At 38.0% G+C, this 27,938-nt stretch overlaps 1 protein-coding gene across 1 annotated transcript in view; it reads left to right on the top strand.

Annotated features, from left to right (window-relative positions):
- PLPPR5 (phospholipid phosphatase related 5) overlaps positions 1-27,938 on the top strand; it is a 120,792-nt gene that overhangs the window by 43,348 nt on the left and 49,506 nt on the right. Inside the window, exon 3 of the mRNA XM_039555890.1 lies at positions 15,483-15,557. Within this exon, the coding sequence (XP_039411824.1) occupies positions 15,483-15,557 (75 nt within the window). The remainder of the gene's footprint in view (positions 1-15,482; positions 15,558-27,938) is intronic.

The raw sequence follows: 27,938 nt of genomic DNA, 5'->3' as shown, positions 1-27,938 counted from the left end.
CAGTGCATTCAGTAGTGACTATGCATCAAATTCGCTCAGTCAAAAAAAAGCCTCAAATATTTGGCTTTTTTTTTTTTATTTTCTCAGTAAGTTCATGTAATGTAGAAGCAGTCACATGCTATTAGAGCTTTCCGTGTTTATCCCATTATTCCTCTTACTCTTGGCAGCAGCTGCATGTGGGCAGACAGCCACCGAGAGCAGCCTCTCGCCATGCTGCCCATCATCCTGGCTCTGCTCAGTCCAGTGCTCTGCCATGCCCTGCCTTTTCCTTTCATTGCCTTTTTAAAATACTTTGGGCACCTTATTTTCCTTCAACAGAAGCATTTAATTTCGTTAAAAGCATGTAAGGTAGTTTGTTTACATAAAGGCCTAATGCATATGGATACTTCCTAAAGACTCTTGTTACTTTGTACCTGGTTCTATTAATGTTGATTTAACAGGCATAACGAGTAACTGATGTTGCTAAGGATGGCAATAATTTTTAATATTTTTAATTACCTAAAATTATCTATCCTCAGGAAGAAATGAACGAGAGATTGAAATATGCAGTGAAATGTTTTTTAATGCATTGGGGAATTGAATATATTACAAGAACTCACATAGATGAAATGCTGATTATTATTTAGGAAGACTAATTATAGCTAAAGATTGCTCTGCAGAGCAGAGGTTGATATGCAGCCTTGCTGTGTCTTCAGAATCTTTAGTGTAGGACATACAACAGACTTTACCTTTTCTGAAATCTGGTACATGTGTATTTGTGCGGCGTACAAAATGCTTTTTGTATGCAGTGAGTGATGGATTGGTATGTAAATAAGGAGCCAAAGCATCACACAGCTGTAGCAAAACTGGATACAAATTCCCTGGAAAAATGGAGTCTGATTTCTAAGGGTGTTCATCTAACAGGATGAATCTGTGCAAAGCTTGCAGGATGTAAACAGTAATGTTTTTGCTGATGTCAAGGGCTTTGTGAGCAGGGAATAAAGTGTACTGGAAGGAAATATATTGGATTTTTTTTAATCTATATTTGCATATTTTCTTCAAGTAGGTTTTTCTTCTAATATACAGTTGCAAACTCACAAATGATTTTTGGATTTTGATAGTAGTTGGATTTTCTGTAGTAGAGCTGTTCAGTTCTATACATGCTTTTTTGTACTGAACTTTACATACATTTGAATGCACTGCAGCACTAAGAATGTTTAACCCTTGGGGCATAAAATGATCAGCTACTCAGAATAGGAAGAAGTTCATCCTTCTACTAAACAATACGTTATTGGAGCTAAATGTTTTCTGGAGCAGCAGTGGCTTTTCAGAAAAGATATAAAGCTAGGTAGGTCTTTGGTCTTTCTTACGTAGTGCTTCCAATGTTTCTAAATTTCTACTGACAGCTAAAATTGAAGGAAATGTTGCAGATGTTGATCCACACAATACTTGCTTCCTTTATACAAAATGTTCCACTGAAGGCAGCTGGATAAACCTCTGAAGTATTAGGATTTGGTTCAAAATATTAGTTTTATAAAAATGTAGAATACTAAATAGGTGTTCAGTAATATTTATCAGAGAAAAATGGTAAAGCATATTTCATTCTCCAGATTCTCCAGCCACCAAAAATTCCCTTTCACAAAGCCTTTTTCTCTGAAAATAGAAAAGGAAACCGCAAATCCAGTAAATGCCCCAGTGACCAAAGCATTTCTGCTGAAGTCCCTGATTTATATTGATGTATTGCTAGATGGCTATAATGCCCTTCTGCCTAACATAGTCCCTCACTCCAAGCTAGACACCCAGAATGGGATCTAATAAGACAGTCTGAAAAGGAAGAGCTTAAAGTGCTTACGGAAATATTTTTTTCCTACCTAAAATAACAGTCAATAAAGTGACATAACTAAAGCACATCATCCCAATGACAACTGAATTCTCAATGGAAAATTAGTACATGGCCTTTGGCCTATGTGATGGAAGAGCAAAGCAGTTTGTATGCCCAGAGCTGAGACATCTGAGAAACAGATGCACCTTTGTCATGGTTCAGACACAGAAGGAAACAAAAGGCATTGGGAACATCAAGAGATACAGGTATAGAGAACAGCAATGGATAGAAGTACAAAGGATGCAGGTACTAGCTTCTTTTTCAAATTTACACTTAGGTAGCTATTGCTAAAAGATCTTGATCTTCTGTGTGAAATCTTTCTCAAGCCATATGCCTTAGTTTCCTGGAAAAAGACTTTCAATAATGAAACTGAGGGATGCTAAGTATGTGTGAAATACAGGAATATGGGGTTCTAAACCAAGTGTCATTCCCTGTAGTAATGCCTACTTGGAAAGCATGGCTGTTTTCAACTTCCTCTTGCCCAGCCACTCCCCCAGGATACACGGTCTAATATGTTGGAAAGGAAACAACCTTGGCAATGTATTTTATTATCAATAATGACAATGTAATTTTTCTTCTACTAGAGATATTTCCTAATATGTGTCACTCTTGGTGTACCATTCATAAAATCCAAACACAAAGGGATCTCCTTACAGGAATTATGACCTTCAGCTTCCTACTAGCTTTCTACTACCTATCTGCTCTGAGGTTTATGTACATTAGAAATACTTAGAAAAACTCATTGTTCTTGGAAATCATCAATTACGTATTTGTGTATCTTTGGATAGTTTGAAGAAAGCAATTATTCAGACTGAAATGGAGAGACATCTTGGTAGAGATTGACTGGTGAGACTGGTGAGAAATTAGCCAGTGTAAGACTACCCAGAGACAGGCTCACCTGGTGGACGTGGGGTGTCAGCAGTACTTATTCCCAGTCTTTTTTAATCCATCATGCCCATTCCTAACTGCTGTATACTCTGCAAAATTTTTCTGATGTACCTGTTTGAAGTGCCAGGAGACCAATCCATTGTCACTTGAAATCTCATTTTGAGCAACTTGAAAATCTGTTTTAAATTTCTCTATAAGTAAGAAACAGGTTTTCAAGGCAGCTGAAGCTAGCACTTCACTAACTAGTAAGTCTGGATGGACACCAATGTAAACAATTCCAAAGACTGTTTTTAAAAAGTATGAATTACATCTGAAGTAATCGCATCACCAAGTATTTGAAATTATGCACAAAAAAAGTGATATCCCCAAAGTAAAGCCAAAAACTTGTTCAGAAAATAGCAATATCTTGAGGTCTGTCTTTCTGCATATTAAGGCCAAAAGTCCAATTCATTTCAACAGTAAAAGCAAGGTCGTTAGTCTTTTCTTTCTAAGAATGACAAAAAGAAATAAAAAAAATGCCCTTATCAGGAGCCATTAAGTCCTCTTCCAGAATCTTTCAAATATCACAATTTGAGTTGTCCTTCAAACGTCGCTGTCAGATTTCAGTGAGGTAGTAACTGCCTGTTCTATTATTACTAGTGCTGTCTACCTTGATAAATGTCTATTCATAATATATTCTTTTTAAAGATGTGCAGCAAGATGTTAATTTGTCTTTCCATCTATTTCTTGTACTGTTTTAACTGCAATAGCATCTGGACCTCAGGAACAGACACTATATTAATGCTAGTTAAGACAAGACCAGAAAAAATTTGTGACTGTCTGTGACAGTGGGGTGCATTTACACTCTTTTTTACTGTGCGGCGTTTAGCATTTATTCATTTTGTTTAGGGCAGTTAGCTAGAAGCCTAGTAGAAATATAACTCACAGCTGTAGCTAAACTGAAGATGGATCGTGGCTATATCCGTAGTCAAAAACTTTTTAAAAGGTCAATTTCCAACCCAGTGTGTGTGAAATTTTGAGCTGTATGCTTAATTGCATAGAAGTCATTTTAGGCTGCATCCCTCTTTGCCCACGCAGTTGTTCTTCCAGAGCATGCTAAAGCTTTCAGCGGTTCATTCAAATGAAATTATGTCATTGCACATTTTCAAGTACTGCCATTGTCACAGTAGTCTTTGTTAGCTGCCTACAAGCCTTGTATTTTCTAGTAAGTGCCTTGAGGCAAGACCACTTACGTGGACATTTTCTGATCTTATGGTAAAGACCCAACAGGCAGTTGTGGTGATCGCATGATTTTGCCATTACTCAGTAAACTGCTTTTACACACTGATTTGGCCCACTTGGATTCTGCTTCATCCACAGTAGCCCTTCTTATTTCTTTAGAATCTATTACATCTTTAGTTGAGAAATGTCATTTCACTTTATTTAGATTTACATCCCTTTTTAGCCTAGCAAGTTCTTTTTGATGCTGGTATCTTCATCACAACTGCTATTTCAACAAGCTTTCCCTCTAGAGGTTCTTTACCTTAATGCAAATACTTTTCAGGTGTTGCTTACTGTTGGGGTTTTTTTAGCTACTTTATCTTAAAAGTCAGATTTTAGCAGCTGTGTCACTGACTCACTTGATGACACTACTTAATATCATCTTTTGTGTCTGCTTACAATCCCTTCCTTAACATATCTCATCAGAAAAAAAGTCCTCTATTGAGTGGCCAAGCAATCTAAACCCTTCCTTCTAAGATTAGGCATTGAGTCACCTTGAAGTTTATTTAATCCTGTATTTCATGTATGTTCCTTCTCCTGGGTTTGGAAAAATTCCATTAAAGACCAGAGAAGTCAGTGTTTCCCAGCTGACAGCTCTTTGATCCTGTTCTTGATGAAACTTAGCAGTGACACTTACCAGCATGAAGTAGAATTAATGAATGCTTCTGTTCTCCCATGAGAACTTTTTGTAGCTCAGGACAAGTATTCTTGCTCCTGCCACACCATCTTTGCTTTTCTCCAGATCAGCTTTGATGACTTGCTCATAGACTCTTCAGTGAAAATCCTCGTTCATTCCTACATACCTGGGTTTTGTGTTGTAAATCTGCTTCTCATCTTATCCTCTATCTGCTATTTCTTTATTGTGGATACAAATATGCTGCTAGCAAGAATTTTTCTTGCTTCTTTCCAGCCCGGTGAGATATTTTTCTCTCTCACGAAAGATATTAGTAGAGTTCTATAAACTATGAACACCTGCGACCTCACAAAGCTTTGTTTATAGTACGGTAGAAAAATATTTTGACAATGGATGTTTTAGGATTTTAGCCAATCACCCCAAGGGGTGGCTGATCCTTTGACCAATTAGACTATGAAGAAAAAAGTCTATAAAAGAGTTTGTAAAATAATTAAATAAATCAATCTTGCTGCACAATTCCTGCCTGCTGGATCTCTCTTCTCCTCCCTACCACTGCGGGATGCCATGATGCTTTATCCCTTATTTTTGTCCATTTCTCATCTCTGTTATGATTTTCTGTATAATGCAATTCATTGTCCTCATGATCCTGCTTATTTTCCTTGCCCCTTTCTCTTCTTATGGACCCAGCTGCTCTTCTTTCCCTCTTGGTGTGCCTGCTTTTTATTTCTCCATCTTGATAGTACAATTAGGTGTCTTTCTTCTTACCTTGTATTCATCACATGAATGGCTACTTTTCTTTTCTGTGTCTCTGTGTTTCAGATAATCATTTTCTTCAGCCATCTACCGTTCTTGAATCTTCCATGATGTGTTGTCATTTCTCCTCCTTCATGTCCTCAAGTCCCCTTTAAATACTTGATTCTATGTACCCATGGCAACAGCCACTTCAGATTCTGTGACCAAAGCAAGCACTGAATTAATTCTGCAGTGCTTTTCTTGTTTACCATATCACATAAAAATGGGAGAGCTGATTTCTCTTATCTGATGACTCATAACTTTCCAGTAGAACTGATGTTTAAGCCCTTTTCTTTGGAGCTGAGTGAATGACTCCCAAAGAACAAGTAATTTAGTGAAAGTAACCTTTTTTTTTTTTTCCCCTAGTTACCATGAAACAGAATCTGTTGGATTTTTGTAAGGAGTAAATACTGAATTTACTTGGGTGTGTTGAGCTTTGGAATATTCTTCCACAAACCTTTAGAGAAGAAAGTCAGTGACAGGTACCACATACCTGGTATGGTGAGGGAGGAAGTAGGATAGACCAACTTGGTTAGCAGCCATCTGTCGCTCCCACAGACACTGTCTCTTGTGAATGAGTGACTGAAAACGTGTGAAACAATGCAGTAGGTTCAGTCTGAGGTGATGGCTTTGCAAATCCTTGGCAAATGCTAGTAGGAAGCTGCAAGCATCCCTCGGTCAATAAGGGCAGCTGCTGCTAAGCTCGTCACAGCATATTGAATGATAGATAGCACCGACTAACATGTTAGGAAAACTGTACAGCTGTTACATATATAAAATACATGTTATCAATGAGAAAATTAGCAGTGAAATGCAGAAGTGGCTGTGATACATAGAAGGATGTTTAATTAAGCAGGGTTGTAGGTGTATACAAAGTTGATTGAACTTGTGAGATAAAGTTCTGGTGCGATTTCTCATGGCAATAATACTAGAAAGACCCTGCTTATCTGATTATGCAGATTGTGAAGACTAGTTCTTCTAGCAGAAGACTCTCCTGCAAATAAGATCCATCTTGATCATCTGTTGCCAGATGGAAGTATTCTACTTCTGAATCACTGGCTGCAATGACATATTTAGACAATGAGTCTTTCATGCTTAGATCCAAAGCACAAACACATATTGAGGTTATATTTTCTGTTTACTTGGCCTAAAGTTATAGTATGGCTATATACTCCTGTGAAAATGCTTTTAGATAGTAGATAGAAAATCCTGCAGTTCCCACCCACCCTTAGTGACGTATTCCAGTTGCACATAAAGTACATAATTTGTCAGCAAAAGATGTAAAGACTACAAAGAGGCCCTCTTTCACTTTTAGTTTGAAATCTGTAAATTTATTTGAGGGATCTGAATGATTCAGCATATGTGGTGGCCAGTGCAGGCAGTGTTTTGGTATTCAGGCAGGCCCAGAACAAAGCTCACCAACTCATATACCTTCACTTACAGGTCTATACTTAAACCACCTTGATGAAAAAAAATTGCATTCTTTCTTTTCTTTCTTTTTTTTGCGTAAATTATTTACTGTGACTTGGCGGTTTTCTTTTTTTTTTTTTTTTAGTGAACAGAGATTAGGAGGAAGTTTTAACAAAGTATAAAGATGATTATCATGACTGAGTTCTTTGAAGTTTAATTGTGACTTTTTTCACACATTAATATGCACAAATTAGGTCTTATGCAGAAGCTGAGAACTGTCAGTGAATTTTATTTCAGCAGAAATAATGCCAGGTTTTAGTCTTAGATTAGCTGAGTCTAAGTCTATTTGGCCTGAAGGAAATAGAAGAAAAAAGCGGAATCTGAAGAACATATAGAGATTTATACATGCCAGCCTCCATCAAATTTTTCTAAATGGGAAATAATTGATAAATTATTATGCAGCAGTGTCATAGAGACTCTCCTACTGCTGACATTGTGCACCACTTTGATCCTGAAAAAGGAGAATGATTCCTGCTCCCATCTGTAGTTGTATCACATCTTTTTGGCAATACAGAATTTGCTTAGATAGTCACATGAGGAAAGTACTTAATGTATTTTAGAATACAGTTGAAAGAAAAGCAGCAGCTAAAGGCTGGGAAGAAAACCATTACAGTGTATTCAGCCCAGCTCCCCAAAAACCATCAGAAATTCTGCAGATTGGCTGTTCAAGACAACTTGAAATGCAGCTATTCTTAAATACAAATTAGTTTTTATATATATATGATATACTCTATGCTTATTCTTTGCACTTCTGGTGAACACTAGTGCAATTAACTATTTCTGCAAAAAATATTTAGAAATAGTAAATTTCACAGGCTGACATGTGAGCTAACTTTTAATTAATACAAGGTGGAATTGATCCTTGCAAAAAAAAATATTGTGCGATGTTTATGTCTACTCATAACTAATCAACATTACTCAAAATTTAAATATTTGGCAATTAAAAGTATTTTAAAAATCAGAACAGAAATGTCAATACTGAATAAATTTAAGGAAACCACAGTGTGGCCTCACTCTGCTATAGTTTTGTTCTAATAATACTGTTAATAAGACACAGAAAAAGTACATTAATCAACTAGATAATTTTTATCAGCAGCTGTCTGATATCTGATTCCAGATGATGACAGGTCAATGCCCATTACTCACAGTGGGCCAGCTCCACATCCACTGCTGGACTGTGGCTGTGACTGATCACTCCCAGAGCTGAGATAAGGAATACCCAAACTGGAAAGAACAGAGAAAGTGTGTCTGGCCAGAAAGTACTTCAGTGACTCTAAACACTCAACTGAGCATTGAGTGAGGCAATGAACTGTGGGACAAAAGATGCTTATCCTATGTAGGTACAACCATGGATACATCAATCAAGCTTGACTCACTCATTGCCTCCACAGCACTCCAGCCATTCCTGTGAGGAACTCTTGGCAGCAGTAATTCTAGTGTCACCAGTGTGTAATTTAAACAAATCCCTTTAAATTTGCATGTTTTATTTGTGAATTATTTGTTCAGAGCTTTTAGGATTGAAGACTTGGTTCCATTGGGTTAAAAACAAGTGCAATATTGCTACCCCATTGCATGGCTGGTGTCATTCATACCTCCCTGGCCACTGGTAGTACACAGAGAACTGCAGCTGATTTGGCCTTGCCTTGTAAATCCTCTCCTGACTGGAGAGCAAGCTGCAGACTAAGACATAACTTTCCACATATTTGAATATTTTGATTCTAAATCAGAGAGCAAAATGAAGACGAAAAACCATTCCAAGATCTATATTATTCCAGACAGTTACACTGCACTAACTATTCTAGTGAATTTCTGCAGAGATTCCCACAGTCAGCTGCCTGTGTGGGAGGGTGTCTGTGTAGATGCCTTCTGAGTGGCAAGGGCTTCCTGTTATTATGGTAGAGAGTTGCTGTCACATCCATGGTAGATAGAATTTTACGTCAGCACCAGAATTTTGCTCTTTCACTCCAGTGGGCTCCTTTTAAAGTACAAAACTATAGGATTAAGATTCGCCTTGATTTCACAACTGGAGTAATTTTATGGAACTCTTTCATTGGTTAATCCCACATTAATTTGCCTGCTTGCAAAACAAGTGCATTCTTCCCTCATCTTCTTAGCAGAAAAATGACCTTGCTGTTTCTGATACTGCAGCTTGTTGGGCAAAACTTAATCCTATTGCTACAAACGTAATCCCAAGAATCCTCTTCTTGCTGATAACACTTTTTACTGTCTGAACTCCTGTGGGAGCTTTTGATTTGGTGTTTGACAGGCTTCCAGGTCCTTCTAATGTTAATCCTCAGATAATGAGTAATCTAAGAAAGAGAGGGATATAGTTTCTCTAATTCTTAGCTTTCATCTTTCATGGTAATAAGATTGTCACTCTATGCTGTTCTAACTGTTTTACAGTTTTTTAAAAATTAATTTTATTTAATTTCAAGACAGGAGAGCACAATTTAGCTCTCAATATCATCACAAATGATACACCCATCAGAAGGTCAGCAAGGAATGAAGAAACAAAACATTTGTGTGACATACGTGGAAGTCACTGGGGAAAATACTGTGTTGGTATATATTGCACTGCTTCCAGTCTGCTGGTGACGTTTTCCCCCATATTTCATTTACTCTTGACACAGATGTTGCTGTCTGTTGGCAATCACTGACAGCCTGGCAGATGTTACAGGGACCTTGTTGCCTGTGGATTAATACACTTGTGAGGTGGAAGGTTATTTCAAGGAAGTGGTAAAGAGAGTAAATGCCCTGGGCTTCAGAGGGAAAGAGCATCTGAGTTCATTACTAAAGTTCACCAGTTAGTGGCACTCATGAATTTTCAGGTAGCAAAAGCAGCCAAGTGTGCCGTTCCCTGCTCTAATCAGGGTGATTTGCAACTGTTCTTCTCTCATGTGTCTCTCAGCTTATAGCAACCTATTCCTGCAGGTTTTATATGTCATTGGTTTCACACTTTGCTTTTGAAAATACGCTAAATGCTGTCTTTATCTGTATGATCTGCATCCAAGTTATCTTAAATAGTAGCTCTCCCCCAGCATCTTTACCATCAGTGTGTGCTGTGTTTCTTCTGTTCCTTTTTCCTGTTATGTATATAGAGATAAGCTCTCTCTTGTGTTGGAGAGAAATGCCCCTCATGTATTTCTCTGGCAGATCTAAAGCCTGAAAGGATAATCATTCCTATGTTTCCATTTTACAGTATTTTTTTGTAAGAGAAAAGCAATTTGGAAACATCACATATTTGGCTGAGAACAAACTCCCTAGCATTTTACACGAAAAAGGTATAGACATTCGTGTACGAAATTCTCTGTTTTATCAGCCCTATCTGCAGACAAGTTCTTTGATATTCTGTAGTTTGGTTTGATATTCAGGTTACATTACATACCAGACTCATCTCTGTTCTGTCAGTTATTCAAAGAATGCCTTTGCTGTTCACAGAGTTAGCTTCCCACTGCTCTGTCTGTCCTCTGTCCTTACACCCTGGAATCAAAACTAATATGTATGTCAGAGAAAAGAGACTTTTAGTTACTGCAGCGCCAACCTTAAAATGTAAGATAAATCCTCTTGGAGAAAGAGGAATAATAGTGTGAATATATGGAATAACTTGATGAACTCTGTTCCTCCAAAGATTGTTCTGAATATACATTTCAGTATTTCCACCATGAATATGGTTCAGGTTATTGCACTATTTTTCTCTGATGATTTTTGTCAGCTTTAGATCATGTAAGTATTCTTTCTGATGTAAGAATGGACACTTTTTTATCTGTGAAAGCCTGAGTAGTGTTTGAAAAAGCACCTGTCTCTGTGCATATACCTGGAACTGAGAGGTAGCTGGAACACAGATAAAAATCAAAAGGAAGATCTTCACTTACAGCAGTTTTCATAAGTAGAGTATCAATTGCTATAAAAATTAACTTTACATTTTTTCCTCACCCCAATGACATTCAGCAGGAATGAGAGCCATGAAATGTAAGTAGTAAGTCTGAAACTCCTCAACTTTGCACAGCAACTACAGTTCTTGTGTAGCTGGGTATCAGGCCTGTGCCTTTGTGCTCACCAATCTACCACTACTGGGTGCTGCAGCAACTCTCACTCCGGCCACCTGCAGAGACAAAATCATGGACAATTTAAACAATGGACTAACATGAGACAAAGTGGTTGAATGAATTCTTTGCCACCTTCACAGCTGTTTGACTAATTAGGACAGGAACTATCTCGGTGGGAATTTTGGACTGTCCCAAAGTCTTCCCCAGGCAGCTCCTGCCATGCCCAGAACAATTTGTGTGTTTCGATGTGTTGGTTATTAACCTGGGCAGGAAATCTGGACCTTCCAGGAATTACTCAGCTGGTTCACCTTAGAAAATTAATCAAAGTTTGTATAAATACTCTTTAGCCCACATACTCTAAGCTCTCCTGCTTTATATTCATGCAGCGCATTCGCCCTCCTTACAAATAGATATTGATGATAAATACATAGATATGATACAAATGGGAGATAGAAATGTCAGTTACTCAGAGGAAAGTATCATCATTCTTTGTTTTTCTTCCTCTCTCTTCATTAAAATGTCATAATCTTCTCTATCCTCCATTACCTCTATGAAGACTGTACAGATTTGGCACATAAAAATGGTTTCTTACCGTGAAGATTTTCTTCACAGCACAGTGACCTTATTTCCTTTTTCCTTGACTAATTTCATGTTCCCCAGACACATTCTCTGTTTACCTTCTCACAAGCCACTACATTTTTACTGCACTGGGGCGCATGAGTGCTACTGATAGTTCTAGTGAGCTTTATTTGAATTTGTAGATTTTTTTCTTTTTAAGTTTAGAGCATATATTTCATCTCCTGATTTATTGGTAAGTAATTTTTCCTTGGTATAGGTGAACTTCACCCATAAATGGACAGAGACAAGTGAAACAGAATATGCCATTTGTATTTCTAGATAAATCCTAAGTTACAGGGAAACCTGTAATGAAACAGACAGCTAGTAATGATGCAGTAGCATCTTAGATCTGCTTGGAACTTGTATAGTGCACTGCCTTTCACCAAAAATGCCAGAAGACAGACATACAGATGACAACTGTGGATAATAGAAGTAGCAAAATAGTGAGAATCAGGAGCTCCATTTCAGAACTAAGGATATTTGAGTTAATTTTTCTGGCTGTGACAGAAATGCAGTATTAAATAAATCCCTCGAAGTCATATTCAAGCTATGAGCACAAGTACTTCCTCTTCTGTTTCTGAGTAAATTGGAAATGATTAAAATCTAGGCCTCTTTTTACATTGAAAGTTGTTTAAAGTTTCCCAGAACTCACTGCTGATGTCACATCTTGAGAGGAGGTCTACTTGTGCATCTGAAGTACATGAGTCAGTAGATATGCCTAGAAATTGCCCATAGAATACATTTCTAGGCCCTATGCAGAGCAGTGACTACTTTTTTGTAAAAACATTCTGCTGTTATGGCCATGGTTGTGGTGCCCAATTCCTACCCCTTTTACAGGAGCTGAGAGTTGGTGGTAGGGGTTACAGTCGTAGTGCTGGGCTGATGGTTGGACTTAATGTTCTTAAAGGTCTCTTCCAACCTTAATGATTCTATGGTTCTGTGAAAACCCTGCCCTAGAAACATGAATGCAATTGTCTCATGTTGAGGGGAGGTATAAATGGAGTGAGTTTTGATCCAAACGGGATCTGAGAGCAGGTTAGCATCCACTGTGCTAAGTGAGGATATTCAGCCTACAGCCGCCAAGTGTGAAGTTCACCTTTGGCTCTCATGCTGCCGTCGTTCGGAGCTGCTGCCGCTCAGCCAAATGCTCTTGTCCAGAGCTCCTCCTGGAGGTGTGTGCTTGCTGTCTCTTCCCAAACCAGCACAGCTGTGAAGATGACACCCTAGTCTGGCAGTGAGACAGATTGGTGATGATATGTGGCAGGGTAGGCTTGTCTGGAACGGGATCCTGTAGGTTGTTGTTAGGCATGCCCCCAGAACAGCAGCTCAAGGGAGACAGGCTGCCTAATGCATACAGTGGGGTACTGCCAGAGAAACTGTTTCATAGGCTGCCTAGTAACTAGTTACATAAAAAGACTTTATATCATTAAAACAGAACTAGTTCTTTACCAAGAGGTATTTATAGGGATGCTTGTAGCATTTCAGCCGTGCTCTCACAGATGGCTTCTTGATGTCTCATTCAGGCTCACTCATCTTTCTCCAAACTCATAGCAGCAACCTCTGGAGAGGCAATTTCATGTATTGTGTGTGTAAAGAGTATTCCAGGCTCTGACCAGTGCTTATCTCCATGCTATGGAAAAAAAACTTTGGGATACATCTCAGGCTCTAGAGTTCATCTCCATTTGAGTGCACTGAGAGCTTTTGACACTGGCCAACACACATCTGCAGTACTTACACAACATTATCAAGAGCATGTTGCTCCTTTGATGCTATTCTGGAGAAGAGGAATCTTAGGCCCTTTTTATTCTTGAGGTAACAGCTGAAAAGCAGCCACATATTGGTCCTTAATGCTCACAGCTTGTTTCCTTTTCTTCAATGTATTGTTAGCACTCAATAAATAATAAATAAGTGCTATGTTGGTGTCTCTTTAATGGACTGAGTCTATAGTCCCAACGTGCAGTAGCTGTGCATGCACATCTCCATATGCAATATTAATGGCTATATTATGTAACTGTATAATGGAGTGTCAAGGAGTCTCTGGGACTCTTGCCTGAGAGAGATTTGAAAGGAATATGAACAGCAGAGTTTGGCCCTGGATTCATAAAAGTAAATTGATCAACAGTAGAGCACCATTTTCTATTTGCATGATAAATAAGTTCAGCCTCCTGAGAGAAATTCCAAGAACATATGCCATATTTGCTTGCTTATAAAGCACTTTTTTGTTCATTGCTTTGGATAAACACAAACTGAATGCAGATAACTGCTGCTGTGTTTTAGAGCACCAAAGACAGGGCTAAAAATGCCCAGAGTGACAGGGTCACAGCTAAAATTCTCCCAGCTCCAAGGGAGACCCAGCTGGTGCATGTGTAAGTCTCACAGAATTGAGCAATCGCTCTGCTTCACATTGCTACTGACTCTCTCGTGAGGGGAGGGAGGCACAGTATTAGGGTCCCTCAGTCACCTTCACGAGGGGAGCAGAGCATCAGAGATGATCAGTGCATTGCTGGGAGCCAGGCTGTACACACAGAGCAGAGTTTGTTTTTCTGATATTGCTTGGAAGCATCTGCTTTCTCTTCTCTTTAGTGTGCTGACTCCTGGACTGCTGAGCCCCAGGCCCTGTGTGAAATATGCACATGCACAGGCAGGGCACGAGAGGGAGAAAGAGTCAGCTGCAGTTTACTAAAATATCAGAGAAAGAAAGGGAATAAAAAATGAGAGGCCCTGGAAGGCAGAGAGAAGGAGATGCAAGATGTTGAAAGATGTGCTACGTGCAAGAAACTGAATGAGGGAAAGGGTAAAGAGAAACTGGAGGGAGAACACAGGGAAACCAGAAGGAGAGAACATAAAAAATGGGTGAATGGTGAGACATAAATGAATAACAGTGAGGGGAACAGCTGACAAAAACAGAAGACAGCTAATGGACTATTTCAGTATCTTTTAGGAAGAGCCTAGAGGGAAGCTTTTAAAGTAGAGTTTTAAAAATCAAATAATCAGAGAAATAGTGGTTATATTGGTTATGTGGGGTGTTTTTAAGGAAGAAGAGAGCAATCTAGAGGGACTACCCAGCATTTAGAAGTTTTCTAATTCTTGAAGATTCTAACTTCTCTAGAGATTTTAGTCAATTTACTGTATCAGTCATGGGCTGTTTCCTAGTATCATTACATCCACAGTACTTTGTTTTCTGCTCTGTTTTTTCCTATAGCAGAGATTAGTAGTGCAGGTTTTTCTTTTCGGCAGTTATTGCTTTTTTTTGTTTTAATTTTAACAACAGATTTTAATTTTCATGCAAGGGAATAGGAAAGTTTTTGTAGGTGCAGTGTTGAGAATAAATATTCTGTTGAGAATAAATATTCTGTGGATCCTTAAGAACTGAAGTTCCACTGAACTATTGCAAGACACAACTTCACAGCTTGGTACTTTGTTTTAGTCTTGAGTTCCCATGCTTCTGTAGAAGCCTGATAGATTCAAATTTAAATTTTGAAAACGTTTAAGCTTTCAACTAATGCTTCTTCAGCAAAGTCCTCTTGTTTATAACATGCTTAAGTTTCTTTGAAGTCTACAGAATTAGAAAAGCTCTGCCAAAAAGAGATAAAGGATTTTTTGGTTGACTTTTGCAGGGATATAATTAGTACAATTTTAAGTACAAATCTTTGTGTAGATACTACTATTTGGAACAAAAAGGGCTGTAATCTATGTAACAAAATAGTAAAATCTAAACTAACTTGGAGATCTTTCATACTGGAATAAAGAAGTGAACATGAACAGTCCTCTTCACTGATGCAATTCTCACCATTTGTTATTTTGGTATAAACCTGCATTTTATGCAGGCCTTTTCTAGTTTGCCATTAGCACATTATTATAAACAAGGCCATCTTCTCACAGATGGACACAATATCCTGTGTTTCCTTCACAGGTGAACATGATTTCAAGCAGCAGGTGTCAGTCTCAGAGAAGCCACATGATGTTGCCATGCTCCGTATTAGTTGAGGTAAGAAAATATAGCAGGTATGCTGCAAAGTTCTTGTGTGTATTTTTCAATAAAGTACTCTCAGCAACTATCAATGCATTATTTATGTTTATGTTTACAGGTTGTTCTCTGTTAGTTGGCAATCGCTTGTGACTGCTGTCAACAAAATTCCTGTCCCTATGCTATTCTTTCACGAGAGGGAATGAAGGGAGTCCCTATGCCTGCAATTTCATTTTAAGTAATTGTGAGGTTCTGAAGTGCCAGAATACAGGGAAGTGAAGTACCTCTGGGCTGGACCCATAATTTTAGGATTAAATCTTGATAATAGTACTCTATAAATCTAGAATTCTTTTCATTCTTTAGCCACTTTACATTTGAGAGTTACATATCTTGTGGAACCCAATCAAATATTGCTATGAAGGAGAATGTAACTCTCCACAGGGCAGGTTTTACACAAGTAACTCAGTTTAGGATAGGTGTGCTTATTTATATTGGCAGAGGTTTTGTTCCTGTTTTTCTTAAGCCATTTCTACATCCAAAACATTTGCTTCACACAAAAATTTCAAGCACCATTTTGCTTATCTTTTAGTGCATGCTAATTATAATGAAAAATCCTGATGGCTCTTCTCAGGCTGCCAGCTGACTTGGTATGAGGGAGCCTGAGGGAAAAGATTAAGCTGTATTTTCAGCGCAGTCTTTCCTGCCTTGCATGTGCACACTGGTATCATTGGATTCTGTGGACTGCAGATCAAAGTGGAACCTCTTCAGATGAACATTTCATAGTCTGAGTGAGAGTGGGGCATTTGCATTCAATATTCTGCTCAGCCACAGACTCATGCACTGTACTGAATGCCCACTTGGGCCTTACTGCAGAGGCAATTAGGCATTGTTATTCCTGGATTTCAGGCAATCAGTTGTTCTGGGGATTTCAGTGGTTCTTAGTATTGGACTTCAGAAGTAACACTTGAGGAGTTTTAGGATTTCCCAGTGAATCTAATTCCTAGACTCTGCATCTTGGTACCTATCTCCTTACCTCCTACTGGTACTGGGAAAGCAGTGCTTTGGTTCCTGTGGGATGCATAGATTCTTCTGTGATACATTTAGAGTTATCTGATAAATGGAGAGTGGGGGATGTCATAAATTGTGGGAGAATATAGCAGCATGTCAAGCAGAAGTTTTTTATGGTGTAAACATTAAGACTTAAGTGACCTTTCCTGAAGAAATTCTTATCCTCAATGGAGTCATGGAACCTTCTTTGCCTTTTGAATTAAGGTGTTTGGGTTTTTTTGTCAGCACATTTTGGAAGTTATTTCCATGTGAACAGAAAATTGCTTCATTGTCTGGCATTATTTCTGTCACATAATTTCGGCAAGTTTTGTATCTTGGCAATTTATGTTCACTGTTTTCAAGTGATGTTTGTGATCCATTGTGACACAAATCACTGCAGATCCACTGGCTTTTCTTGCTTGTGCTATGTCACACTGAGACAGCAGCAAGACTCATGGCCTCTGTATCATCAAATCTAATGGCATCAGGGGTTCCAAACCTCTGAGGATGTCATGATGCTATTACGTAAGTTTGGAATGAAATTCATTAGGGAGAGGGTACAGAGCAATTAGACCTGTAGATGGGGATTAGGAAACATGATTTCTCTTCCTGAATGTTGGGGGGGAATCAGTTAGCCTTGTTCCATTTCTGGCACAATTTGGGAAATCTGAATAAGAATTCTACACCCACATTTGGTAAGTTACACAGGTGGGAAACAACAAATATATTGTAGCTGATTGCGTTCTACAATCACTTGTTATTATTGTTGCTCTCCAGGATCAAAAGGTGATCCAAATGTTATATCAGCTGTAATTCTTTTTTTAGAGCAACTGGATAGGACAAGTATGCAGAATTTGTGCATCTGCGTTTAGGTATTTGGGTGATTAAAAGGTCTGTGAGTTTTCTCAGCCTTCCTTTTAAAGTCTCATTACGTGTCCTCCCTACCATTAACAGGGAAGAGCAGCCACGAGGTGCGAGTGGCAGCAGTGGTAACTCATTGGGTGATGATTTCTTGGAGTTATGTGATGTGTCTGCAGTTTATAGGACTGGGCTGTCTGTCAGAGAAACTGTTTATTTGCAGAGGTACAGTAGTAACTAAGTGGCCACTAATGTGCAGCTTTGCCAGCCTGTATTTCAAGTATCTGTTTTGCATGGACCACAGTATAAATCTCCTTTTCTGAAAGTCTGCCAGCCTTTGTTGGCTTGACTATCAGAGTATTTGAGCAGGTGTAAATGGGTACAGGATATGACACAAGACTGTAGACAAGTCCTACCTTATTTCTCAGGAAGTGTGTCTGAGATGCTGTTGCTCTCTGTGCCACTGATGTCCTGGTAGCGCTTTCTCCTGAGCTCTCCAGCAGTGGGTGAAGAGGGGCTTAGCCCTCAGCCAGGGCTTGGCCTGGCACTCGCAGCTGGGAGCTGAGCAGGGCCAGCACAGTGTGGGGCAGCACAGTAAAAGCTGTATGATGGTCAGTAAGTACTTCAGCCCAGGAAGGAGATGAGAATGTGCTTGCTGGAATTTACAGCAGGGAATAGTTACATACATGTTAGTCAAGTTCTATTTCACTCTCCTCAGAAAAATATTACTTTTTCATGAGTAGCCTGCAGGTTAGGAGTAAAAGAAAAGGTGGAGATCAGAGTGATCTACGTTAGGGGAATACTAAGAGAGTATCTCTCTTGCAACAAGGCAGAACTAGGTTTTCTGCACTTCTTAGAGCTTGCTCACAAGCATGGGCTCAACTCTACCTAAGCAATGATGTTGTAACAGGTAGATCTAGTTTCTGTTCTCTTGCCCTTTTTAAAAATATTTAGTGAATTTTTTTCCTAATTAATTTCTGACCTTGTGAGAGAAATTATCTAAGCAGATATATGAAAACTTTCAGTGATAAGAAAACCGGGGTCTCTGTGCTTCATTCTTGTTGTGATACTAAGCTTTATACCTTTCTGTGTCAGCTTTTCTCTACTGAATAGTCGTGTAAACTACTACTCACAACATTTCCAAAAATTTCTGCCCTGTTCAATTCACAAATGATAGAAAAGGTGCACCTGGGAATTCTGTCTTCTGTTTCAGATTCTTTCATTAGTCCAATTCAAAGAAATTAACCTCATTTAATCTGTTGATCCTAGTGGATAGAATTAGAAGTTTGTCTGCTTATCCAAGCTGGAGGAAAAAAATCTGTAAGTCCTGTAACACTTTGCAAGCTCAAACCTGAATCTGCATATTTGAGCTGTACAGAACCTGAGCAGCACAAACATCTGTTACGTTCTGTTGCTGTTAAGGGCTTCTGCTGGTTCACGGCATCGTTTATGCAGTCTGTACTCGTGTTCTGTATCATTGAATTGTAGTGGTACCTTGTTGCATTTGTTTATTGTTTTCTAGCTAGTACCTTTTATATTACAAAAGTTAATGTAAGCATTAGATTTTGAGATTTATCTCCTGAAAGCCATGCAATATCAGAAGTTAGTTTCTCCAGCAGTATCAGCTCATGAAGCTGTTATGACAGACCATATATTTAGATTCCAAAGGCCAATTATTGTCCAAAAGTATTGTTCAATTTTCCTTTAACCTGAGTTTTCCCTACCTTGTATGTTGTTGTGCAAAACCTGGTTTATTTCTGTTTTCTCTGAGATGTTTTAACTCATTTTTTGATAAGTGAAGTATTTTTTTTAACATGTATGCTGAAAACAGATGTCCAGGTAGCAGCTGTGAGGCAACCTTAGCTCTCTCTCTCTAAGGGAAATACCTGGGACAAGGCAGTCTGACTGCCTGCTGGACTCAGCCTTAACTACCCTAGCAGTCTCGACTTGGAACTTCTTAGTATCACCAGGTGCAAGCTTTTGCTCATCTTTCACACTTTTGCAGTTTTAGGCTTTCTCACACTAGAATAATTAGGAATTCTCACACTAGAATAATTAGGTATATTGCTGTCATTTAGTAATTTAAACAGTCTAGATATTACATGTTTTTTTCTGGCTTTCACTTTGTTTTCCACTTGTGCCTATAAATATACTCACTGGAATCTCTAGAGTAGGTATAATTCTTTCACCTGTTATTAACTTTTAGAAATTCCTAAACTTACCTTTTCTGAATGAAGGAATTAGACTATTACTAACTCTGGCGGTGGGCAGGTGCTTTAATATATGTACCTGTGAGACTATTGACTTCTGTGTACTTCAGATATGTCATCAACCACATATCTAAATTTTTGTGAAAATTATGTTAATGTGCAAGGAACTTCTGAATTCTTAGCAGAGAGCTATGAACTGTGCTAACTACACTGATAGGCTTCATCCTTTTTAGGGTTTTTTAGGGGGGGATATATTTTGTAGCAATACAGCAATATCTTATTTTCATGCTTCTCAGGAGACTCTGACTGACATTTCTCTCTGCCTTGGATATACACTCTGCAGAGTTTACTCTCCACTGAATTGGGAGCTTTTTTATAGCAGAGAATCAAGATGACTCAGAATATTTAGAGCTGATTCAACAGCAGGAGGTCAATCTTAGTTTCTCCTTTACCCTTTGGACTCTAAGGATTTATTTTCTGCCTATGAAGGACATAATTTATAATCTCTCTCTTGTGCAATTTTTCTCATCCTACCATTTTCTTCTCCTCCTTTTTTTTTTTTTCTGTTTCCGGTATAAGTAACTTTTCAACAGTCTTAAAAACTGGCCAGTAAGCCCTCTAGCATGGGGGGCCAAAACTAGTTGTGTGAATTTGTGGTGATACTGGAAAGCCAACAGTAAGTATTTCACATCACCCATCAAAATAGCCAGCCTTCAAAGTATCAACTTCTCAAATGATCTATATTTGAATTTATAACTCTAAAGATATATTTTTCCTTTCAATCTAGAATTTTTTTTTTTTAATGGACCTTGAAGATATTGCACTGAAGTGAAGCACTAGATTTGTGTACTGGAGTATGCTCTTAGATGAATAAAGTATGATTGATGCTGCTACTAAGTATTTTTTGGGTACTCATTTATTTGTGTATTTATTTATTTATACATTCCAAGGCTTTTAATCCCCTTTAGGTAAGTATTTAGAGTAAAATTTTTCTTTTTCTTCAATGTGGCATGAAACAGCACATGAACAGGGAAGGACAAATCTGAAGTCTTATGCAGATTTATTTCTAATAATTTCTAATAATACTGTTACATATTGTTGATCTTGTCCCATGATTTAGGTCTTAAAGCTTTGCATAGCCATTTGAACGAAAAATGTGGGTCCTGAAAGGAATTACAGAAAGTATAAAGATTATGATAGCAGTTCTACCATAATAGTAATAAAAAACCCCCAGTAATTTAGAAATATATTCAGCTGTTTTATTAAGTATGTTGTAAAAAAGAAAACCATTTAAAAACAGTTTAGTGCTTTAAATATCATAGATAAATGCAAAATAGCAGGACAGGATCAAATATACACAGTTTTGGATGAAATTGAAGTTATACAGAGATTTAATAGGAAATAAATAAAGAAAGAAACTATAGCTGAAAACCCTACTCCATAACTTTCAGTGGCTTTCAGTGTCTTTGGTTTAGAATTGTTCCTTCAATTAAAAGTTGCACTTTGGCCCATTTTGACTCAGGGAAAATATGCTTTTGACTGTCCTGCATATTTCTTAGGGCATCTGGCACAAAGAAGTTGCTTAGGGAAATACATGAGTTTGAACTAGGAAGTGAATTGCTTAGGCAGTCTTTTGTCATTACATTACATCTTTGTCCAGGATGTTATAGAGATCATCTTACAAAACAGCTCTTGTGACTGACTGTCCTCTAACCTCATTCCAAGAAAAAAAAAAAAAATCACTGGTCCTTTTAAAATCTTGTTGAATTTGATGTATAAGTTGTCTGTCAAAGAGCATGGAGGGAAACTGCATGAGAATTTCCCATTCCAATAGACTCTTCTTTTCTTTTGTGAACATAGCAAAGTTTAGCAACCCAGATTCTGATCTTTGTGAAACTCATTGCCACACATTGATTAGCCTACATTTACTGTGTTGTTCCTTTAAGGGACTTTTGGATTGAAATTAATGTTTCCTGGAAGTAATTCCTTCACAATTCTTTTCAGTTGCTAATTTCTGTTATTCATTTTAGTAATGCTTTGCAATGAAAAATATATATGCCAAAATACAGATCTGTTCCATCATTACTAGAAGGGAATAGCCTGCTGTTAGAAACAGGGGAGGCTCTGGTTATCTGTGTAGTATTTAACTTCCAAGAACAGCAACACATTTTATTTGACAATGCCCTGAAAAATTAAACTTCCAACCATATCTAAAAGAATGATAAACATTCAAAGAGAAGAGGATTTCAACATTAATCATTCACCGAGAGCAATGCAACTGAGAGAGAACAAGCTGATGCTAATGAAAAGCACTAACTGTGGTAATGAAACCTTTTAATGTCTTCTACTGACAAGGCAGGCATTGGAAAGCTTCTACTGCTTTGAAATGGATAAAGCACAGTAATTCAATAAATGTTCTTTATTTGTAGTCTTCCCAATCAATTTCTGAGCGTAGCTCTTGTAAGTAACAGTAATACCCTAGTATGCATTTGCACCTTAGCAGGTTGTTTGAGACTCGTATAATAGAGAAGCAGATGCACCTAAATGTCCCGTGTGTGAGAGTTGTGTTGGTCACCCCAGGCAATGCAGAAAGAGCCACCTCCCATCTTTGTTCGTCCTTCCCTGCTGGCACTGACTGATTGTGGTAGCCTAGAACAAGAGGCAGGTACTGTTTCCCCGCTTTTTATAGTGCCTGTTTTACTTACAGGTCAAAGCACAAAAAGGCAAGAAGAGAAGGTGTCAAGGACAGTAAGATCCAAGTCAGCTATACTCGGATGAAAACTAATTGATGGATGATTTTTTTCTGTAATTGTCTCGAAGCCTGAAGAAGTTCCCAGGATTTTTGCTCGTCTCTGTAATGCAACGACTTTTTCAGCCCTGACCATAAGAAATGCGGGGAGAAAAAATTCCAGGTACCCAGTGAATGCACTGTGGTTTACCTTTCCTACTGGCTCTCCTAGAAGGGAGGGCAGAGTGAGTTGTGTACCTACCTACAGGACATGAACATGTAGTTGAACTTTCCTTTCTCTGGGGGATATTTTTAGTATGCTTAGGGATATTTTTAAACAGTGGAAGTCTTTTCTAAGAACTTGAGTAGCACAACTACCCCAATGAGTTTATAAACTTTATTACTCTATAGTTCTTTAAAATATCCACACTGGTGATATTTTTCTTTAAAACTGAAATGAAAAGATTGTGTAGAAGTATCAAGTCATTGTATAAACTAGTGAGATTCAGTTACTGGTTCAGAATTAAATTGCTGTGTATCAACATCAATGAAAATTTCTCCATCCAATATTTTTTCTATTTTTGGGGAAGATTATATGACAAAATCTGCTCTGCATCCCCATTTACATCATCCTTGTTTCTGGAGTTGCTAGTTGCAATATTATTGTAAGTTGTGATATAGATTGGAGAGTGTGTGATTAAAACCTGTGTGGATGATACGCATTGTTTAAAGTTGTACATAATACATCATACCTGGATTTCTCTAAACTTACTCTTGACTTTGGCTGTGTAATTAATGCCAAGGTCAGCTGGGACAAATCTGATATTGTTCTCATTTCTGTAGGATTACTTTTCTTTTTTTGTTTTTGCTAGCTGAAAGTTTAATTGTTCCTAATGGAATTAAATACTGGACATTAGGATGCCTAATAAACTAAATAATTTGCTTAAATCCAATTTGGATGCTGTCTAGTCACTGTAGAAGCAGTATGCAGCATGTTAGATATTGGCATTGCTCTATGAAGAAAAGGTTAATGCCATAAAAATTATGTGCTCTAGGGTAGTTGTATCTTTTTAGCAACTGTCCACTCAATTTCCCAAAGGTTAATTTTTGTGCCAGCTTAGGGAGAATATGATTCTGCAGCCCTTATGTCCTGTTCTCAGGTCTCCTACTGATTTTAATTTCTCTACATCAGCAGAATTCTTACAGGAGTGGGGAGAAAGACCAAACACTAATAATATTTTAATGTCTTTCTATTTCAGAGCTGGTTGTACCACATTTAGAGCTTTACCACAGAGCAGTCACCTCAAAGGAAATGAGCCTTATATGCCTCTAAAAATGATAGTTTCTGCCAATATGAAGGGTGTAAAAACTGCATGATGCTTTAAGGGCATAAAAGTAGTCCCTAGGCAGTCATAACAGAAACGATATATGAATCTTAGTTCTGGTAGATATTAATTAATCTTTTCCCAAAATGAATCCTGAAGACATTTCATATTCCTTGGTTCTGTCCCAGTGATTCAGCCTTCTTACCCCTCTACCGCCTGCCAGGACTGTGCAGAGCCAGGCAGCCTGTGCAGAATCAAACTCTCTTCACACTGTCCTGCTGTCGCATTGGTCACCAGCTGCCTGCATGTGCTGTTGAGCTGCTACCTTTTAATCCTTTTGCTCTGGCAGGAGCCTCCAGAATCCCCACTTACTGCATTTTCCCACAAGAAACCTGTAATTTCAACTTCTGATGTTCTTGCCAACTTTGCAAATGTACCCTTGCACAAATCCCTTGCTCCCCACCTTTCCTTTTCTAATATTTTTTTCCCACATGATCACTTGCCACTTCTTTCTTTTAGTACAGTCAGTTGTCTGTAGTTAAGCTGGCCAGCTGGATGAATAAGGCATTGAATGAGTAAGGATTTTCAGAAGCAGTGATAAGAGTAAAGAGTTGTGTGTTACCCAAACAACCATATATTTCATTACATAATAATTTGACAGTGTCCCCTATTATATCAGTGATAGACATATTCTAATCTAATAATTTTCTTATCCTCTAGCCTAAGAATTTGTTAAACAGAGTATTTTTAAATGAGAAGAGCAATCTTATGTAAGTTAATTTAGCAGAGCTTGAAAGCTTTGGTTATTAATAATTCACAGTGCCAAGTTACCACAAAGAATCTTCAAAAGCTGGTTTATTTATTATTTTAGTATTATTATAGCTCTTTATTTTTCCAGCTGTTACTTTCAGTTCAGGCTTCACTTCTCAACCTGCAATGGCTGTTGTCTTCTCTCAGAAGTGACTTTTTGATTCTTAAGTTACTTCCTTGCTGCCTTCATGAGTCTTCTGCTAATGCTTGACAGTATAGTTTTTGCCTGGAAGGTAATTATGATGAGAAATCACAATGAAGTCAAAGGCATAGTCTCTCAGATAATTTTTTAAAGAACCAGTCCTATAACAGGTTTTATGTAGCACCTTACTGGAGCATATACATACATAGAAATACATAAATATACACACACAGAGTACGGTCTCTTTAGAGTGGAAAATTAAGAGATATCTTTCTTGCTACCTCTTTAGATAATTGGATAGGCTGTTTCACTTTGTATCAATTAACCAATTTCGAGGAAATATGATTTTATTTTTAGATATGAATTACAATAATCAAATGAATTACAATAATTTCAGTGAACCATCATTAGAACAGATTGCAACCATTAAGATTAAAGACAGCAAATCTTGGGGTTGGAGTAAATCAAATGTAATTCACAGACTCAGACAAAATTTTAGGTTCAGAGCAGGGCTGACCTCACTTTTCAATAAGGTTCTTCAGAGCCTTGTAAATGAAGTTTTGAATGTATCTCCAAGGATAGAGATACTTTCCTCCTATCAAGGTATCTGAATAATGATTGATGGAAATGAATGCTTCCTGCAACAATTCTTTGTAGGAATCCAGTCATCTGGAGAAACACACAAATTCCAGTGTGAACATGTCTAATGCCTTAAGGATGGTTGTCTTTTTAGTCCTGCTCTGAGTTTAGGCTTGTATCCAAAAGATAGTGTAGAGGAGATATTCTGCAGAAGGTGGGGGCTTCTCAAAGTGCAGAGGTGTCTGTCCTGCAGGGGGCATGAAAAGTATGGCTTTATGAAACAAACCAGTGCAGGAAATTCCTGTGAGGTGTGTCCTCACTGCCCTGGTGATGGTGTCATTCATGGCAGAATCCCAGGGCTTACAAATGCTTTGTGTCTTTGTAGCTGGTTTTTGTTGCCTGGGTTTTCCTCTTTCTTGAGTTTTCTGTATTTGCTGCTTCCTCATGAACAAGCTACAAAAGAAAGGGCATTTTTCGGAGGAACATGTGTGAAAACATGAATGTCTTGTGAATGTCTTGGTGTCAAATGAAATGTGTGATATACATTTCGTGTAGCTCCATGGGTTGTGAATGCTGGTACCTCAGGGTACCAAAGAGTGGGTCTGATGAGTATTATGAACTGGACTTAAAATACTTTTAATATTTAAAATTTCAAAGTAATCTAAGAAAATAATCAGCTCTATTTCTAGTTTTCTTCAACAATTACCTGGTAGCAATGGATACTGTCTGTAATTCTGTTTGGTAAATTATGAGGGCTTGGAGATTTTTTGCTTTTCTCCATTGAATCACTGCTTAAATGTATCCTGAACTTGCTCTTTCTATGCTTTTCATTGTAATTTTATGAAGTAACAGATAATGTCCACCTCAGGAATGGGATTTGAGGTGTAATGCTAATGAGAAATGTCTGGTATAATTTGTAAGAACATAAGTAGTTCTAGGGCACAACTGTGCATGAGCTTACCCAGCAGAAACTGTTACAGGGGAAGTGTTGGACTCCTGCCAGCATGAGCTGCATACATTAAACTACAACCAGAGCTGGAAGTATTCCGTGACTTTGGTGCATAATTTATTATATTAGTCTATTTGTCTTTCCCTTCTGAAAGAAAGTTAGGAAGTCAGATAATTTAGTTGTATGTACAGATATGTTCTTGAAAGTGAAGTCTTGTATACCTTCCCTGTCTGGGAGACAGCTGCTAGGGGCCAAGCTTGGGTAAGGAAAGAGAACTCCTCAAGTTTTACTCTGTAACTGCCACTGAATTGAGGAATCATCAGACATGAAAGGAAGACCTCACAGATCCATGCAGAGTCCCATGCCAAAGTGACAGTCTAATTTCTTTACACACTTTTGGGTGGTTTTATATTTCCCCTCCTTAGTATCGCAAAATATTTTATTCTGCTGACATGCGACTAGCAAAAGATAATGATAGCAAGTACGCAGAGCTAAAAACTAGTCATACTTCTCTTTAAGTGTGGAACTTAAAAGTGAGAGGGTGGATTCATTCAGCAAGAGACCAGCAACCCTGGCCACGAAAACAGCCAGCCTGTGAGTAGACAAGGACAGATTTTTCACACAAGTTTTCCGGCAAATGAGCAAGGTCTCCTTCAGTTAAAAGAGAAGTTAATCTCCATCTCCCTGGTAACTTCAGCTGTTGTTCACAGATCCTTGAGCAATGTGTCTATAGTATTTGTAAAAACACTGGGGACTGATAGGGTCCAGTCTCTATAGGCAGCTAAACTGGGGGTGGGAGCATAAGGGACCCCAGAAAGGTCTTGATGAGCTCACCATTTCCTTCCTTCATACTTCTGGGTTTTCAGCTTAATGAGAGTTTTATACTGACAACATAGAACCTGGAGGAGTGGGCAAACATTTACTTTGTGTATCCCCTTAATGACTGTATAGAATCTTTAGCCAATAAATTATCTTAATTAGTCTCACTAATTATAACAAAAACATACAAAGGAGAAGACAAACTACAGTGCAGAAAACTGTCATATTCAAATGAGTGAAATTAATTCAGTAATATGTAAAGAGAGTTTTTGAACTGGTCTGTAAAACCTTCAGGCATTGTTCAAATGTCTGAACTAATTTTAGATTATGTACAAAATCAGCTGTATGAATACATACAGTGTCCTGCACAGGGTAGGTCTGTGTGATTTTTAATTTTCCCCCACTTGAACATTGCACCATGAATAGGCTAGTGCTATGTCAAATGCTGTGCAGTAAAATCTGCTATGTCAGTCCTTCAAGGTGTCATTAATTACCTTGGAGAGTGGGTTACTTTCATTAAAATAAACAATAAGAATTTTGTGTGAATGAGATGAGGAAGCTCATTTCCATATTCTGAGGTTTGTCATATGATTTTTATTGAGCTAATTATGCCAAAGATTGCCAAGTTTACCATCAGTTTGTATAGCATTGCAGTTACCAAAAATGTGTCTATCAATGAAAATAAATTTGTAGCTGTGGTAGTAATTTTCTGAGTGGTAAGATTTTTCCTAAGTTTATCTTAGGTAAGACTAAATAATTACTATTTGAGTTTTCAAGTACAAATGTTTTATGTCATTTTGCATTGACAAAACTGTGTCTGTATTCTTTTTATTATGACAATATAGTGGTAGATATGCTAATACAGGCTTTAATTCTCAGAATGTACAGGCCTTAGGTACATGGTGTCCCTCTGGTATCCCACATTTCTCTTATAA

This window comes from Corvus cornix, chromosome 8, assembly GCF_000738735.6.
Source record: "Corvus cornix cornix isolate S_Up_H32 chromosome 8, ASM73873v5, whole genome shotgun sequence".
NCBI lineage: Eukaryota > Metazoa > Chordata > Aves > Passeriformes > Corvidae > Corvus > Corvus cornix.
This window is presented reverse-complemented; position numbering and strand designations above follow the sequence as displayed.